General features: G+C 23.9%; 1 protein-coding gene across 1 annotated transcript; it reads right to left on the bottom strand.

Moving 5' to 3' along the window:
• Nucleotide 1: 1 nt before the first annotated feature.
• Nucleotides 2–18,556, bottom strand: LOC132927400 (uncharacterized). Its single transcript, XM_060991924.1, has 15 exons — nt 18,288–18,556; nt 14,540–14,597; nt 12,163–12,353; nt 10,655–10,738; nt 10,506–10,562; nt 10,311–10,416; nt 10,090–10,223; nt 8,919–9,086; nt 4,482–4,539; nt 3,320–3,510; nt 1,824–1,907; nt 1,033–1,089; nt 841–946; nt 625–758; nt 2–185 (listed from the first exon to the last, which is right to left on the bottom strand). The coding sequence occupies exons 2-15, from the start codon at nt 14,595–14,597 to the stop codon at nt 15–17; spliced, it is 1,599 nt and encodes a 532-aa protein (XP_060847907.1). The 5' UTR covers nt 18,288–18,556; the 3' UTR covers nt 2–14.
• Between the last annotated feature and the right edge of the window lie 1,013 nt (nt 18,557–19,569).

Here is a 19,569-nt window from a genome sequence, read left to right on the forward strand (position 1 = left end):
ATTTAGATAAATAATTAAGTCAGTTTATTTTTGGGTTGTCTATAAGCTTTTTTATAAAAGTCCCAGAACAAAATAAACATAAACATATCTTGGGGCATTGCTAATGCAATTATCAATTTGGGATAATTGCAGTCCGTTGCCAATAATGCTAAACAACCGTGAAGACCTGTGATAACGAATTGAATCTGTAAGAATTATTTTAAACATTAATATTTATTACATTAGAATTAATAATATAGGTGAACACTAAATCAGTAAAATCGATGTAATATGTTGTACATTTTTATACTTTATTCAAGTTAAGAAGACAACTCGGTGAATGATTTGTGCATAGTGGCGTGGCTTGTTAATATGTCCGGCGTACAGCCTGTGCGGTACAGCTGATTGTTTTCTCGGTATGGAAGTCAAAGTGTATTACATGAGTAGATGACTACCAATGGATAGTAGGTAAGCAGCGTTCTACCGGGTTGTCTTCTAAATTCTTGACTTGAATAGAGTAGTTATAGTTCGTAACATAATTACAAATATTTCGGCGCATATGAATTATAACCATTAAATATAATAATAAACATCTCGAATTCCAATCATTTCTACAACAAGTTATATTTACAAAAAAAACATTACCAGTTGCAATTGTGTTAAGTATTTCTTCCACCATGCTTTTTTGTATTCTGGTTTCAAAATTGTCAAGAAGTAGTAACTGTACATCACAACGTGAACAAATGCATTGATGGTTCCAAACAAAATAATTTGCCCTCCTAAATTTCCCAAACATTTATAAGTAAATTATTTATTTTTATTAACAATATATTGATGTTATTAACTATAAATTATTTTTACCTGGATAGAATCTTATTATACCCCAGCTAAACATCAAGACCATTGTATGATGATATATGTGTAAAAATGTTACTTGATTTTGCTTTTTACGTAATATGAAGAATATCTAAAATTACAAATAATATTTTTTGTAAATAATAATGCCTACAGATAGTGTATACCTATATTATTATCTTAGGTCTATAATATTACCGTGTCGAGCAAATCTAAGACTTTAGAAAAGAAGTAAACCCAAACAGCACGTATTATCTATAAATAACAATAATGAATGATTTTAATTTAATTTTTTTTTATATTCACATTTTCTTTACATATATTATTTAGTAAACATTAAAAAATAATATATTATAATAGTGAGTACTATTATTTGTTATATTATGATATTTAAAATTGTAGAATATTTAAATATGTAAATGGGATGATCCATTTAACGTAAAATACCAACATTTTGTAGGTAACCATGTACCATTTTTTATAGCTCATTATATTATGTAACTTTAATTATCAAAATAACTAAAATTATTGTTCAACGTTTCAATACCTAATTTCATCCAAATTTAGAATGTCTATGACAAAAATTGTGTTGCATATTTTTTAGATTTTTTTAGTCACAATATGAAATAATTATGAGGAATTTCTGTATAAACTATTATCAATGCTATAAAAAAATAACTTAAAACATTCAAAATATATTTGAAAATTAATTGTACCATGTATAAACAATTTTAATATAAATATTTGACGAAAATTTACAGTATTTACAGTTATTTATTTCTTAGCACAAAAATTAAAAGAAAATCGATAAATTTCACGATGTTTAGTACACATCGTGTATTTGTGTATAGTGACAATGAAAATGATTTTACAATTGGATTTGTACAATGTATTTACTATGTACAGCAACATTACACGTAGCATATTAAAATAATATATTAAATTATATATATATATATATATATACATAGGTATGTAAATAATATTACCCCTTTGGATACATCTGTATCGCTATAATCAATTTCAATGCAGTTTATTTTGTAGTTATCTCGAAGCCATATTAAACGAAATGCCTGAAAATTTAAAAACAAAAATTTATTTTAATGTTACGAGTAAATATCTAATTTAAAGTATAGTACCTTTTATTAATATCCAAAGTAATTTTACCTGAATCAAGGATCGCATGCAATCTTACCCGATATAAAACATATACTAGTATTATACCCAACATTTTATCATGTTATGAATAGAAATCTTATGTAAAAACGATTTTGAAAAAATATATGTTAGATACATAAAAATGATGAATTTTACTCTATAGATATATAAATAGTCTGCGTTTATCTATAAGATGGTCTTAAATACTTAAGACCGGGATCTATAATATAACTATTGATTTATTATCTAGATATCAATTTCAATAAAATTTATATCAATAGATTCCTCGAGACTCGAAAGGTGTTCAACTCTTTTTTTTCAATCCAAATTATTTGGTATAAGGTGGCTTTCGTATAAATTTCGTTATGGTTCACAAGGTTATTATTGGTTACAAAAAAAAAAAAAAAATTAAAAATGGTATTAACTAGCCGATCCACCACGCGCTTTTAAATAAAATAACATAACTTTTGATTTATTGTTTGTTATATTAAAATGTACACACAAAGCCAATGTTTATAATTTTGTAGTTTATGCGAGATAGACTCAAAAACTACTAGACTGATTTTAATGAAATTTACAGAGATTTTTCTTAGAGATATTAGAAAAGATTAGAAAGTAGTTTGAATCGCGTTAAAAAATAAGCCAAGTGGCAAGTGCTGTACTTAATTATCATTAATTATTAAGTATAATAATAATTTATAATAATATCTGTAAATGCCTTGATTAAGATACGTAGAGCGTTGAAATATGCGATAAATACGAAGTATCTCATTTAAAACTTCGACTGTCTTAAAAATGTCAATTTTAAAGAAATCAAAATACTGTAAAGATCAAAGTTGTTAAAAAAAAATAAATCAATCCAAATCTAGTGTCCAAAATGGTGGTGGTTCCTATTTAAGAAATTTTTATTTTACTGCGCATGCGCAGATAAAAAAAAGTTAAAAATTTAAATTTATCAAAAACATATGTATTTATATTTTCTGTTACCTTTAAAATTGAACACACGGTATAATAGTGCAAAATACACCAATGCCGATTTTCACGCGAACTTATATATTACACTATAACTGAGATCCACCTATATAACACTATATTTTTATGATTGTTAATTTTTTTTTTCGGGAAAAGTGGGGATATGCAAATAAATATTTATATTATTATTATAAATGTTAACAATGTAATAAAATAAATTTTAATGTTTACCAACATATATTATCTATGTTTACTTTTATTATGTCTACTAGTAACCTAGTTTTAGTATAAAATACATATTGACACTTAGAAGTTTGAATATAGATAACAAATGTCTTATAAAATATTATATTACCTCTTTCACTAGATATGCTGAAAATAAAACTTGAATAACATTGTACACCATTACAATACGATCAACTTTCAATGGGCTACGATATTTCATGAATTTTGGACCAGCTTTTAGAACAAAGTATAGATATGCGATAAGAATGATCAAAACTGGCCACGGAGAATCCATTAACCACATATCTTTAATTCTTGAATCTAAATTAATAATATAATAAGATTTACAAATATACAGAGTAATTCACCAAGCATACTCGTTTCCTTTTTTTAAAATTAAATAATCAATAATTATTCGAATTCTGATTTTTAGAAATTTTAAATATACTTTAATCTTAAAGACTAGTATCAAATGCTTGAGGTTATTTTATATTACTTTAGGAGATTTTGTGGTTACATAAATTTCTATTTTTCAAATAAAACCCTCCATTTTTTTGTAAATTATTTATTAAATCATTCTTTTAAACATTTTGATGTACCTAACTCAATATTAGAACGAGTACTTTTTGTATTATATGTTTATATTGAAAATGAAAGTTCTCAGAAATGGTTTTATTAAAGTATACAATAAATTATAAATTTTGATAGTTTAATATTAATTGCTAACATTTTTAAGTTACTATAACGGCATAAACCTTTTTAACTTATTATCCTAGATGTATTATTTTTAATACACAAAGTAAAATACCATAAAAACTACTCTCTTGAATTTTGATTTTTAAACATTTAGAAAAAAATATTCACTTGATAATTTACTGTAGATTTTCTCATTTGAAAAACAAAAGTTTGAACCTACTCCAAAAAATATCTATTAAGTAGTACAAAAAATCTCAAAAATTTAAATTATGATCTTTATGTAAATTTAAAAATTCAAAAAAAATATATTTTGAATAAATTCATCATCAAATGAAAAAATAGTATAAAACGTGCTTGGTGAATCACCTTGTACAAAAATATTAAGATGAAATAGAAAATCCATTTCATTTTATAGGTTATAATATTATAATAAGCATATCCGTGATATTTATAATAAAAATATTTTATAATAAATTCCGTCACCGTTTTAAATATTTTTTTTTATAATAAATAAGTTAAAATAATAAAATAATATTTATGAATATATTTTATACTTTGGTATTTAATATTCATAGTCTAAAATATAATTAACTCACCTCCATTTTCGTCTATCCATTCTAAAATATCGGACGCCTTGTGATATAGAATTGACATCTGAAAATATAGACAAATAAATAATAAAGATAATAAAAAATGATATCATCATATTTTCAATAATATAAATATCTTGAAAACAGAAACACTTTCCATTTTTTATTTTCCCAATTTTGTTTTTGGAAAATCAGAGATACAGGAACAATATTATTGTACTCATTTTTAGATTGGTAGTTAATTGGGTACACTAACTTCCAAGGAAGGAAATTTAGTCTTTGCATATAGTTTTAAATTAATTATTACAAAATATATAGGTATTTAGTGTTATAATTATGTTCTAAGAGGGCATTGTACTATAACATATTATCATAATAATCCATTTTACTTTATTATTTTTAATATTTTAATGAATTGACCTATAACAAATGAACAAATTTTAAAAGTAAGAATATTAAGTTGCCAGTAGATTTTTTTATTATTCACAACAAATATACTATTTTAAAAACCATAATACTTGTTTTAAAATTATAGTGTATATATAAAAGTCTTCGTAGTAAATAATAGTATCTCTAACTGTCTATTTCACCCCCTCCCATTTAGACACATCTGATAACTTAATAGTAGTATTAGGTAGGTATACATAATTATACGATTAATGTATAATTTGTATATTATTAATATTTGTGTATACAAAAATAGGTATGTTTTAACGGGGACATATGATTTACGTCCCGTAAAAAAGGTATACACGAATTACGTCCCAAAAAAATCAGAGATACAATTCGGATATTTTAACTATTAAATAAAAAATAAATAAATTTATTATTTTTGGAGTGTATACTTATTACTTGTAAACACTGTATTTAATCAAATATTTTATATACAATAGATGCTTGGTAAATCCAAAATATTGTAAAACTAAATATTATATACATATATACATTTAATAGAAGCCGAGTATAATATTGATCATGATAACGTTAAACGACAACTAGCTTATCAGTCAGGAATCGGAAAAAAATCAATTCCTTTTTTTATTTTATAATATTGCATCGAAAAATAAAATCAGAGCCCAGGACTCTTCAAAAATATACCACGGAGAATCCACGAAAACGAAAAAAAAACCCACCAATATAGTCCTACTATGGATGCAATTCGTTCATACCCTTTTTTACGCAATACATGCAACTATATAAGGTGCCCGGGTTTTAACTCTCATTTACGCGCGCTATTGGGAGTATATTATCTTTACATGTCATGCCACATATTACCTAGTTACTTTTAATAACAATATGTCATTTTAAAGTTATAAGACAAGGTCTAATATGTTACAGAAGTAATGGCATATACTTTTATTTTATATGTAATATAAATTCTGACATGGTGGTGAGGGGATAGCCATGCCACCTCCAAGGCCAGGCTACAATTTCAAATGTGGATTTTATCAATAACAAAAGAATTAAAAATTAATTTTATTTCGACAGCCTAGTTAATTTCAATGGCTTAATTAATGGCATAATTATGTTGGTAGGTAAATTTTAATGTGGGTATATCGCCAACAATATTCAGTTTAATGATAATATAATCATTTTGTTGTTTTATTAACAATGGTAGGTATTTGAAATAGAATTGTATAAATATTGTATAAGCATAATGATATTTACGAATAAATGAAAACATTTATTTTTTATTATTTCATTTAATACAATATTAAATCAAGATCAATATCTATCAATGATACTGTTATTTTTTTTAGCAATTATTAATGATTATCATATTTTGAAAGGCTTATATAATAATACGTGCTTATATTCTAAACAGGTGACAGGTTCCTATAAACGTGCATTGTTGAATATCCTCATCCTCTGATTTAATTAGTATACCTAGGTTATATGAATAATGAATTTTAATTAGGTACTAGATATTGAGAAAACAATTATGAAATATAATACTCAAGCATACTATTTTCAAACTAATTTGGTAAAATAAATGTATTAATTATTTTTATTCCTGCACAAACCATAAGAAGTACCTATTAATAAAATTGTGATATTGAAATAATAATAATTATAAACGATGCTTACCTTGATGTACTATTGTGTACTTGTATCTTGATGTGCAGGAATCAAATGCAATTGGTATGGTTCTAAGTAGGTTATGTGGAATACAACAGTTAGACTAAAATGACTTTTTATCTAACCACCATACCACATGAACTTGAAGAAATCAAGTTAGCTAACGAACATTGCGTTTCTTAAGACGAAATGAAGACTATGTAATTTCAAACATTCCGTGGGCTATGATATTGGTTTAATTTGAATATATAACAGAGGTCACGCAGGAAGTAATGACATTAAAAATATTGTCAAACGAGTGAAGGATTTATAAGTTACCTATAGGCTTTTAAAGTTTGTAATGTAATGATTTGGTGTCAACGAACTACATTTAAAATCAACCAGAAAAAAAAACTTAAAACTTATTTAAATAAGACAATGTTTGAAATCGTGTAAGTACATGTATTTAAACTCAGCTATGTTAAAATGAATGACAAGTTAACCATTCAAACCATTTATGCAGAATGATGATAATTATTAGTTCTTAATGCGATTTTAAGTGTTTGATAATTTCTGGTGTAAAGCATACGAGTGCTATGTATGTAGTATGTATTGTATGTTTCAAAAAAAATTCCTCTCGATTTTCGTATTTGAAATAATCAGATGGTGGGGAGTAAGATGGTCGTAAAAATATAAAAACTATAAAATGTATAGGTATAAAATATTTGAAAAAAAACAACCATAATTGTAAAACTTATACATTCCTTGTCTTGCACGTAGTATAAAATTGACTTTAAATGTTTTGATAGTTCTATAAACTGATTATATTGTATTTGTTAAAATGTATTATATAATATAAATAAGATGAATAGATCTTTAAAATATATATGTATATATTTTTTTAATATTAGTTTTTTCGAATTATAGAATATTTTTAACAACCTATGTTTATAATAAATGCTCCAGGGGTCATTAAATTAAAAGTAAAATATCATAAACTAACAATATATTATGTTCGAATGATGAATACTTGAAAAGTTTGTTCGTTCAAACAGAATACGTTTTCGGGTTTATTATCTACGAATTTAACAATTAACAAAAAGGTTTGATCCGTCATACATGTGTTTTGTAATGTGGATATTGTTTTCATTTTAATATTGACGATTTATTTGACTTATTGATTGACGTTTTCTAACTAAAGAATTATACACTAATAGAAAGTCTAAAAGCTTAAACTATTATTATACTTATATAAATAATATACAAATATTTAGTAACTAGTAAAATGTACTATCAGCTTGATTCATTTAGATTCGTGTTAGTGCTTTTAATTGATCTTTATATGATAAGCAATACAACTTTTAAAAAGTTTAAATTACATAATATATAGAATTAATTTGCACTTCAATTTATTTTTTGTTTAACATATTAACATAGTTTATACTTTTCAAATCAAGAGAAACTAATCTTACATACAATTTTCTATAGCTACTGTGACTTTTATTTACAATAATTTCCAAATCGTTGGTAATTACTAATTATTATCATAAATTGTGTTATCTTTTTTATCTAACTACCTATATATTTTAATTAACGCTGATATAGTCAAGAAATTTAAAAATAAAACGATTATTATGATTTTTCATGCATATAATATTATGACATAGGTATAAAAAATATTTTTTTGAACAAATGAAGCACTATCTTGAATAATTTAATTTAAAAAAATAAAATTTAAACTCACTATTTATATATAAATATATATTAATAATAACGATTTGATCGATTGGTAACGATTCCTTTTTTACATTTCAATTTAAATTATTTAGACAAATTAAATTAAATCAAAGTTTTGTCATTGAATTTTTTATTCGTAAATATGTAAGACGTAAAACATATTATATTCAGAATCCTAATGGCTAATACAGTATTGTACCTTGTATTTTAATTAAATATATTACTATTCATCGCTAGGAAATATATTTAATTTAGTATCTCAAAAATTGAATGCGGTAATGCGCATATTCTTTAAAAATGTTTAGTAGGTAGAAATTATTAGTACATACAGTAGACAATTATAGTGGCGTGCCAATAGTTTTTAAAAAATAAAACACAAACCAATTCTTCCAAACTCATAACTAGATAACATGCAATTTGAAATGCATTATGATTTATGTATTTTTCATATTGTTTATTAGAACTATTTCTACTCTATCATATTATAACTATCTAATATTGTATTAAAATTAAATTAAACACTTAGTGAAAAATAAAAATCAGTATTTTATAAGTCTTTTCGTTATGTATGGAGATGAATATAAGCAATAAAAAAAATGATATGGAATAAATAAAAACATTTTTATTTTATAATATTTAAATTCATCATTGTTTAAGCTTCTTTGGTTTAATGTATGCTGTTTTATAAAAGTCCCAGAATAAAATGAACATAAATATATCTTGTGGAATTGCTAATAACATTATTAATCTAGGGTAATTGCAGTCAGGTTCAAACAGCGTTATTAATCCATGTATTCCAGTAATAACGAATTGCACCTAGAAAATAATAAATATATCTTATTTTTAAGAATAAAATATTATTTAGAAATAATTTAAATGAATTTTACGCATATTAATAAATATTATATAATGAATATTATTAATGTTAAACAATTGACGAATTTACGATATATTCTCTCTTTCAAGATACCACACGCGTATACACACAAATACTAAATACTACTGATATAATATAAATACAGATGATTGATAAATATAAATGATACATAGAATAGAATTTTTCAGTGGTGCTACTACTGGGATACACCCCACACACACCTCCCGGTTTCTTAGTTTCATCAAATTATAAATAATAAATATATAATAATCCATATTCATTATTTATCGTGCAAATTGTACATTGCATGTCATATTTTAAATGAATAAAAGAAGGATCAAATTTTTCTTTAGCATAAGAAAAATAAAGAAATAACATGGTTATTATCAAATTTAATTGATAACATTATTAAATGGAAACTAGGTACAACGCTTTAATTAAATCATAACTATTATAAGACAATAAATGTTTGATACAAATCAGGTTAAACCAATTGGGATAGCTAAAATGCATATTATATTGAATGTTTAACTATATTAAATTACTTTATTGTTTATAAAATAAAAATATATTGATAATTTAATAATGCGGAAAACATATTTATAAAGAGACTTTAATAATCCCATAATATTCCTATACTTAGAACCTTTAAGTTACATCAAGTTGCGTTACTAAAGTCTGTGATGAATAATTAATATTTGTATCCAATAAAGGATCTTAAACATTCATTTTATAACAATTTATTTAATATCGGATTAAAATTTTATTATAACCTTATCAATGCATTAAACTGATTTATATATTGTTTATCTTATATTTATACTGCATTCATTGCCTAGGTGTTAAAATATAATGTAAACATATTACCTAGATAATTAACCGTAATTATAACTATTTATTCCTATATCTTATAAAATAAATTTCAAATAAATAATACATTACCAGTTGTATAGTGGTTAAATATTTTTTCCACCATGCTTTTTTATATTCTGGGTTTATTATAGTCAAAAAATAGTAACTATACATTATAACATGCACAAATGCATTAATGGTACCAAAGAATGCGGCTTGTCCTCCTAAAATCGATTTAACATTATACATTCAGATTTTGACAAATAAATTATTTGTTACTCGTTATGATTGTAATATCTATATAATTATACCTGGATAAAAATTAGTTAAGATCCAGCCGACTGTTATAACCAACGTATGATGGTAAACATGTAAAAATGTTACTTGATTTTGTTTTTTTCTTAGTATAAAAAAGATCTAAAATTGTTTTCAATTCAAAGTGTTTAATATAACGTATTTGTTGTGAGTAAAAAAAAGTATAACTTATTAAATTAAAATGTAATTACTGTGTCTAGGAGGTCAAGAAATTTACTCGCGAGAAACAGCCAAACAGTAATTACTTGCTATAAAATAAACAATATTATGTTTTTAACAATGTTATTTATTTTTACTAAGACTTAAGGGTAAAATGGGAATGTAAGAAATTTAAAATTACTTGATTTGCTATTTCAGGGTCATCTTTACTTTTTTCAATGCAATAGAATCGGTAATCGTCTCGCAGCCACACCAATCTAAATGCCTATCAATGAGAATAATACATATACATTACATTATATGCATACCTAATATTATGTTACTACATCAATTATTAATATAATATATAATATATTATATAATATCGATTTTTATTTAATAAATAGAACATTTTAGTTATAACAGTTATTATTGGGTCTACACTCTATAGTAATACTTGATTGATTTATTATAATCGTGTCATTATTGAATTTTTCATACAAATTTTAAAATCTCTATTCTGTGTTTATCACTTAACCTATATATATATAGTCGACTCTTCAAAGTTGACGGGACTTATGAAAAATTTCGAATTTCTGAGTAGTTTAAAATAAAAAAAAATCAAATTACTGAGTTATGAATAATTTTTTGTTTTTTTTTTTATTAAAATTATTAAATTAATCGGTATTACAGCGTTTTATTGTTTTTAAAATGTAAGTATAAAATTATTATTTTTATTATATATATTAAATTATTATTATAAAAGATAATTATTTTTAAAGAAATAAATAATTGTTTACTGCTTCACTGAACTTAATTTTAATTTCTCAATACTATTTTCTGGAGTAAATAAAGCTTTAAAAATGTCGACACCGACTTGGTGACTGGAGCGAAATGTTACGTAATTTTTACAATGATGAAGTGGCTTCTTTCAAAGTCTCATGAGGTAGAGGGTCTGTGTTGTTTTCAATGTCTTCATCAACGTTTAATGTATTTTCCAAATTTTGAGTGTCTAAGAGGACTCTTCATTTGTATACAATTGTATAGTAAATTATTAACAAAAAAATCATAAGAAATACGTATATTTGGTGAATATACTTCGAATTTTCGAGCGTTTAATCGATGAAACTTTGAATTGTCACGTGTTAGTGACTAGTTTTTCCAAAATTATATTTCGAATTACCGAGTAGGTATACTTAAATTAATTGTTTTATTTGAATTAATGCGAGATTTTCAAGAGAACGATAATTTACTTCGAATTACCGAAAGTTTCGAATTATTGAGAGTCGACTATACATATAAATATTAATGATTTTTTCAAAACCTGAATATTTTTATTAAAAGATTATAGTAAAAATATGTTAAAATTGAATACTATATAGTATAACTAAATAGTTAATAGTTATTAAGTGTATGCTAATTTTGATATCCACGTAGTTTCTGCTAAACAAAAAAAATTTTTTATTAAAACTGTAAAATGCATTATTTTTAGAATATATAAGAACTAATGGCATGGTTAAATTAGTGTACTAATCACACTCTATCCCCTTTCCCCTACCAAAAATAAAACTAAAAAGTACTACGTTAAAGTTAAATTTTTTTTTGTTAGGATACAATGCAATTGTTATTTGAATATATTAGTACTCAGTACCTATTCTAAACAAATATTTATTTATTCTTTTTATATTTTAACAAGTGTTGATATCTTACCTCTTTCACCAAGTACATAGAAAATAAAACTTGTACTGCATTATAAATCATAACAATGCGATCAATATTGAAAGGATTACGATACTTCATGAATTCCGGACCAAGTTTAAGAACAAAATACAAATAAGCAATCACTATGATTGTAATTGGCCATATTGATCCCATAAGCCAAAGGTCTTTCATATCAGGATCTGAAAAAGAATAATAAAAACTTTTAAGATAATACTAAAAAACAATAAATACATTACATAGTAGATACATATCCTATCTGACCTATCACACCAAAATGTCATTGGACTATTAGACGTTACCTATCCTTAAAGTGCCTACTAAGTATATTTTACTTACTGTAAAAAAAGAACTTTGTTTTAATAATGTTCCAAGGCATATTTTAGATTCTGATCAAGACAATAAAATATGTATTAGTTTAAATAGTTTAATGTTAGTATTATAATATGCTTATTATTTTTATTTATTTTTGTAACTGTCGTCATTCAAAACAATAAAAAATTATTCAATATCCAACTATGAAATTTGTATCTTCTTTGTACTGTTGTCTGTTAGGGGATAGTAAAGCATTCCTATATCTAGGACTTTTTAAAATAATCAAGAAAAACTAATGAAAAACAAAAATATTTACACAACATCAGTTATCGAAACAATCGATTTAGTTTTTTAGTTGTAATTAAAAATTAAAGACCAAAATAAATACTTGAAATTTTAACTAAATATTTGTATTAGTTAGTATTTCCTAGACATAACATTTTCAAAATATTTTGGCACATTTTAAGTTATTTATTACTTATTATAATAGTTACCTATTTGAAATTATCTAATTTTATTAGTTATTTTTTCAATCAACGTATCTTGATAACATTTTTTTTCTAAGCTTGATAATACAAAAATATACAAGTTACCTCATAAGTTTATGTTTATTTAAAAATATCGAAAATTCAATACATGAATATTTTTTTTATATATTATATATTAAAACCAATTAGATATTTAAACAAAAAATAACGGTTTTAATTTTTTTGTTGGAATTCTAAAAACATTTATCGTAGGACTTGAAAATGTTCACCAATTTACTATTATGTAAATACATTGAAGTTTTCAAAATATTTAGATTTAATGAAAAGCTATTTATTCAATGAACCTATAGATATATATTTAACCGTTTTATGATATCTACATTGGTATTTCCTTAATTAGTTATAAATGTATAAGTTAATAGGTACCAGTAATATACGATTTAATTTTATAATACAATTATTAATTATTATACAAAATAAGTGATTTTATATTTATTTGTCAATATTTAGTTAAATTTACCGAATCAGTGGCATACTAAAATAATTTTTATGTATTAAATATACTGTATATTTAATCAATGGTATTATCAATAAAAAAAAATGTTTATGGTGATACCATGAATAAGTTATAACCATTTACGCTAAGAATTGATTTTCGTATTCAGTGATTTGTCTAAGAAATAAAATTAACATATTTATTAAACTAAGGCAGGTATTTACTTTTTATTTTTTTAGTAGGTTGTCACTGCAGGGTGAGCTCTACAATTTTATTTATTTTGTTAAGTACCTACTATGAAAGTTAAATAAATTATTTCTTCATAGGTAATTAAAACTAAATTCAACGATTTAACTTTAGCCAAGAATCAAATATTTTATTAATAATAATATAACACTATTGTATAAAATTATAATATAAGTAAATCATTATTTATTATAACATAACTCAGCTATTTATAAAATTCAATAATTAAAATAGTTGAGTGAGTATTTTTAGATAATATACTGTGCTTGGTGCGATAGGTAGAGGTACTTGTATCGATAACACTAATGCTATTGCAGCAATGCACTATGGCAAACAGGAAATTCAATAAGGTGGTCTACTGCTACCTATTTAATTTAACTAATAGACGATTGTTTTTAAATAATAATAATAATCTTATGTGTACTTAAACTCAGCTTCTAATTTTTAAATAATGGGTATACTTTATAATTGTATAGGTACGGTACATACAAATCGGGCCCAAATTGTTTTTATTTTTAATGATCAATCGACATTATCGAGATGACTTCATGATGAGAGGGGATTATATAAAAATATCAAATATTGAATGAAAAGTGTATTTTTTTCATTAAGTATTTAAAGTTTTGAAAAAAAAGAAGAAAAGTGGAAACAGTTGCCTCTCGAAATTTCTGCTGACCACTTCATGCATAAAAAAACTTTAAATGTTTATTATTTATAATTATTATTTTAGAAATATCGAATGTTCGTTGCTAAAAATATCACTCTTAACAGTCTTAACTTCTGATAATTTTTTTGCATACAATTATTTAAATTAGGTATTTACCAGTATTTTGTTCTACCCATTCTGTGGCTTGCTGAATACGGTTGAATAACACAGACATCTATATTAACACATAAATATATAGTTAAACATGTAGCGTTATAATATAATATATCAGTATTATGTATACATAGGTAGTATTCACATTATTTGTTGCAGTATTTAAACAAAATATAACATATTTTATACTAAACGTATTAATTTAATCCAAAAATATTTATCTATAAGCTATAACTTAATAAGTAACATGATTTACTTAGTTTAAAAAAAACTATTAAACACAATTTTACAAAAACTAAAAAAAATATAATACATATTCATGAATAATAAAGTTTATGATATATTTTATATTATTTTTCTACTATAGTATTTTACCTATATTATAGATAAAATCTAAGTTATAATCTTATTATAATGAAGATATAACTATTGCATTGTTGACAGCTCAATTTATTTGATTCTTGCAATTATTTATTATTAAATAACTAAGACACACTGAGAAATTATTAAATTTTCAATTTTGATATTATAATATATGACTACATGAGTCTCACGTGCGAGTCAACTGTTTTATAAATTAGTGTAGGTAAACTGGAATATATTATGTTTAGAGCTTGATTTAAATTGTCTCACAATTAATTTTGTTTTCGTGGAGACTATAGATAGGTATAGGTAGTAAAAGGCTTACAATTTTTGAAGTAATGTAATTCTAACTACCATAACGTAATACAACATAATTCTTTCGTTAAAAATGTGATTCTGTTAGTAAATTAAACAGATTAATTTTCCTTTTTCTCAGAAGTTCTAATTAATTAATATTAATATTACTAGTCAAGTTTTAGTATAAAAAAAAATGTTAAGTTAAAAATTAAGTTATTTTTTTTTTTTTGTTAAAGTTAAAATTATTTTTTAACTGAAAGTGTACAATCCATATGCTAAAATATAATAAAATATAATAAGTAAATAATAAAAGTATAAAAGTATAGAGTGGACACAGTGGCGTCACGATCTTATTTTTTTTTCAATTGCCGCGAATAATTTTAGGTGGGTGGATAATTTTATTAAGCCGAGTAAATATTTTTATATTTAACTATCATTATTGAAAAAGTAACATGTTAAATTTAATTCAGTGTGATAAATTAGCATCAATGTGTCATAATATAATAGGCATGCCAATAGACAATATTTGATGTATTTATTATGTTAGTTTATCGTGTTAATAGATATTACATTTTATTCTATAGGAGTTAGCTGTCAGCATATGGGTAAAAAACATAATAATATGCTGTAATGTTGTATCCTTATATGTATATATAATAGGGGAACTTTATTTTATAATTAAAAAAATATTTATAATATATACCTATTACCTACGTCCTACATTGACAGGTTTTAATTTTATGTCTGATTAGCTTCAATATTTGCTCTAATGGCCTTATAGATAAAATGTTCGTGACGCTACTGTGCACACGCCACACAAACACAAAAATAGTACACATATAAGTGATAATAAATATTATTGAATATTTATACCAAATATAATATATAATATTAATTAAAAAGAGAGACATTCAATAATTTATTTGTTGATTTATTTTTTAAGGACACCAACGTCTCTTTAAACGTCGACAAACCGAATATTGTATGATATAGTGTTACTGTTAAGATATTTGAAATTAATATATTTGGGGAGTTTAAAATTATCCATGAAAATTGATGAAAAAGTTTAATTTAGGTTATTTTATTCTATATTAAAATTTACAATAAGTACAATGCACATAATTATTAATATTAGATTTATTAGTAACTGTATTTTCTAAATACATGAACAATTCTACCTATTATCTAATATATAAGGCAAGTTCAACAACTAAATGTTGAATAGGTGCCTACCTATAAAGTTACTAACAAGTAATAGCTACTAGCTAGTAGACAATAACCAATAATAGTTACTATAGAATCAACAGTATATATTAATGATTATCTACAATAATTGATACAATATAATTGGTATTTTTCAGTTATTGTAGTATTGTACTCTGGCGGTTATTTGGCTAACAGTGAAATTTCGATTCGATTTTTGTATGTGGTACTAACTATTTTAGCCGATCGCCACAAAGTTTAATATTTTGTATGGGATTTCATTAATCGGATCTTATAAAATTATATTTATGAATGTGTGATTAACCTGCATAATTAAAATGGCAAAATAAGTAGATATTTAGTAAACATATTATCGGAATACCTAAGATAACGGATTCGAAATTTCGGCGGGGAGTCAATAGACCTTGTATGGCCACCAGAATATGATAACCGAAAAATAACTATACTTGTTAGTATTTACTTACAGCATATAGGTATATAGTTAGAATTAGCTTAAATATATAAATTGTTCAATAGCTAATAAATACTTGCAACTTTACAAGTTATAAAATTATATAGGTACCCTAGTAGAGTAGTAGGTAGTATACCTACTGGCTACTATAGAGATATTGTTATAATTATAAATATATTTCATAAATAGTCCATACGAGGTAGGTACTTAAATAGTAACCTAACCCAGTACCATATAGTTGTAGATGATTTTAATGCTATCTTATGTATTCATAAGAAAAAACAATATTATTAAATACATTATTTAATTGACAATTTAAAATTGTATTGTAGTTAGGTCTCAACCTATTGTTTAGAAATTAAAATAAACGATTACAAAATGGATTACCTGTTACACTAGATTTTTAATGTACCTATTTATTTTAATCTTTAGCAGACAAATGTAAATAATAATGATGAAAAAATTTGAATAAAACTTACTTTTAATATTTTATAGTACAAATTTATAAACACAAACAAGTTTTACAACTATTATTAGTTGGATGATATACACAATTACACAATCATAATTAAAATTATTTAAGAACAGAATAAAAATGAGCCTTAACTCGAATGATGGAGGTACATTTTTAAATCGATCAGGGTTTAATATTTATACCTATAATAGCTACTATAAGTAGGTATATTATAGCCACCTATAAACTATCTGCATAGTAGATTGGTAAATTTATTAAGAGTGAATTTTAAATAGGTATTTAAAGGTCATGCAGGAAATTGATATGATCCAAACAGAATGACTTGTCTGTATTTTCTGTGCATTTTATTCAATGTTTTTTAAACAGAAGATTTATAGGTAGGTATTACAAATTACAAGACACAAAATACACAAGTAGTTATCTACTAATAGTTAACTACCAATTGTAGAAAAATATTTAATATGTTTACAGTAGATAACTACATACATTTCATAAGGATATTTACTTAGTTATAAAGTGTAAGTATTATAACTATTTTATTATTTTTAAAAGCTTAAACATCAAAGGATGTTTGCTTACTTTTACTGTTTAGGTAGATATGTACCAATAATAATATTTACAAGTTACATCTTAACTCTAATGATAATTTTTATAATTCTAACAATTTGTAGAGATTAAGCTTATGTACTAAATAATATTATTTTATAAATTATTGTTTCAAATAAGTATATAGGTATAACTAATTATGAATTATAGTGATTACTGATTAGGTATAGGTACCTATAATGTGTCACATTTTATAAAAGGTCTAAAAAATATATATCTACAAGTATCTGTCGATTGTTAGATTGCTTGATTTACATAATATATTGATACAAAATTAATTAGTTCTTTAAAAATGTAATTTTAATTAATAACTATAGTTTTAAAAAATAACATACCTTTCTTAATAGTACTAAATTTTATTTGTCATTAAATAATTGCAGTTTGCTCCAATATTTTGAATGATATGATTAAACTAATATTTAAATTTGAACAAATACAAAGTAGGTAGGTAGGTAGGTATATAGTTGCACTACAATAAAATACAAACACTACCTACCATATAGAATTGACAATGGATTATTTTGAAAATATAATTTAAAATAAATTAACACCGAAGAGTTGGTTAAAAGAGCAGTCCGAGCTCTGTAGATCAACTGACCAAGGACGTTTTTTTTTTTTACTTTTGACCCTATAACAGTTTAATTTCAAAATAGGTAGGTATTGATTATATAATTGAATAATTAATTATAATTTTATAATTTATTATTCCAAGTTACCAAACAAAACAATTCGTCAAGTCGTCAATACACGAAATTTTATTTCACGAGAAGACACAATAGATTATCATAAACATGTACGATATCTAAATGGTTTTGTAAAATAAATTAACATTTTATTATGTAAGTACCTATTTAGCTCTACTGTTTTAGCTAATTTATGTCTGTAATGATGTCTAACCTATTAATACCAATGTTTGTGTATAAATTAAATAAGTTCCTATAGGTAAATCATATATGTATGTACCTACCTATAATGTATAAGACCTTAAAGTCCAGTTGTATTATAATATATGTTCAAATGCATTCGCATTGTCATAATGTATAATTACAAATGACAAACAAGAATAATTGGAAAATGTATAATAAATAATACATACATAGATAAAGTGAAATCATGTTAAAATATTGTAATTGGCATACCTATGTATATTTTGATGTTGATAAAATGTACAGATACACATAAAACACATAGTAAATAGGCACCTACAATGACGTAGGTAAGGGTACCTAATGATAAAAATCATTTTTAATTAAAAAAAAATACATATTGGCGAATTTTAATGAATACTCCTTATTTGAATAAAGACAGAACATAGATATTTTAGTGATACAAATTTATGACACTGCGTTTGATATGTACAATTCTCTAAAATTTATCTAGTTAGATACCTACTTAATGGACAATAATCTTATGTTTGCTTCAAAATACTGTTGTCGACCAGCGACCGCAAACGGGGTAACCACTAATAATTGTTTTTAAAATGGTGGGAAAATAATAGTGACGATTTAACTGCAATTGAAACATTATAAACATGTAATAAACAATTTTTCCCTCTCGGCTCTCATTAATAAACTTGTAAAAATGTTGGCTACACTTCCTGTAAGTAACCATTGCAAG

The sequence above is a fragment of the Rhopalosiphum padi genome, chromosome 1, assembly GCF_020882245.1.
Source record: "Rhopalosiphum padi isolate XX-2018 chromosome 1, ASM2088224v1, whole genome shotgun sequence".
Taxonomy (NCBI): Eukaryota; Metazoa; Arthropoda; class Insecta; order Hemiptera; family Aphididae; genus Rhopalosiphum; species Rhopalosiphum padi.

What these genes read in the sequence shown, in the direction of transcription:
- LOC132927400 (XM_060991924.1), bottom strand. Translation starts at nt 14,597, where the DNA reads ATGTCTGTGTTATTCAACCGTATTCAGCAAGCCACAGAATGGGTAGAA. An exon ending in ATTTAACCACTATACAACTG is followed by an intron (nt 9,087 to 10,089) that starts GTAATGTATTAT and finishes ATTATTTTCTAG; the next exon opens with GTGCAATTCGTTATTACTGG. An exon ending in TCTTAGATTTGCTCGACACG is followed by an intron (nt 947 to 1,032) that starts GTAATATTATAG and finishes TTGTAATTTTAG; the next exon opens with ATATTCTTCATATTACGTAA.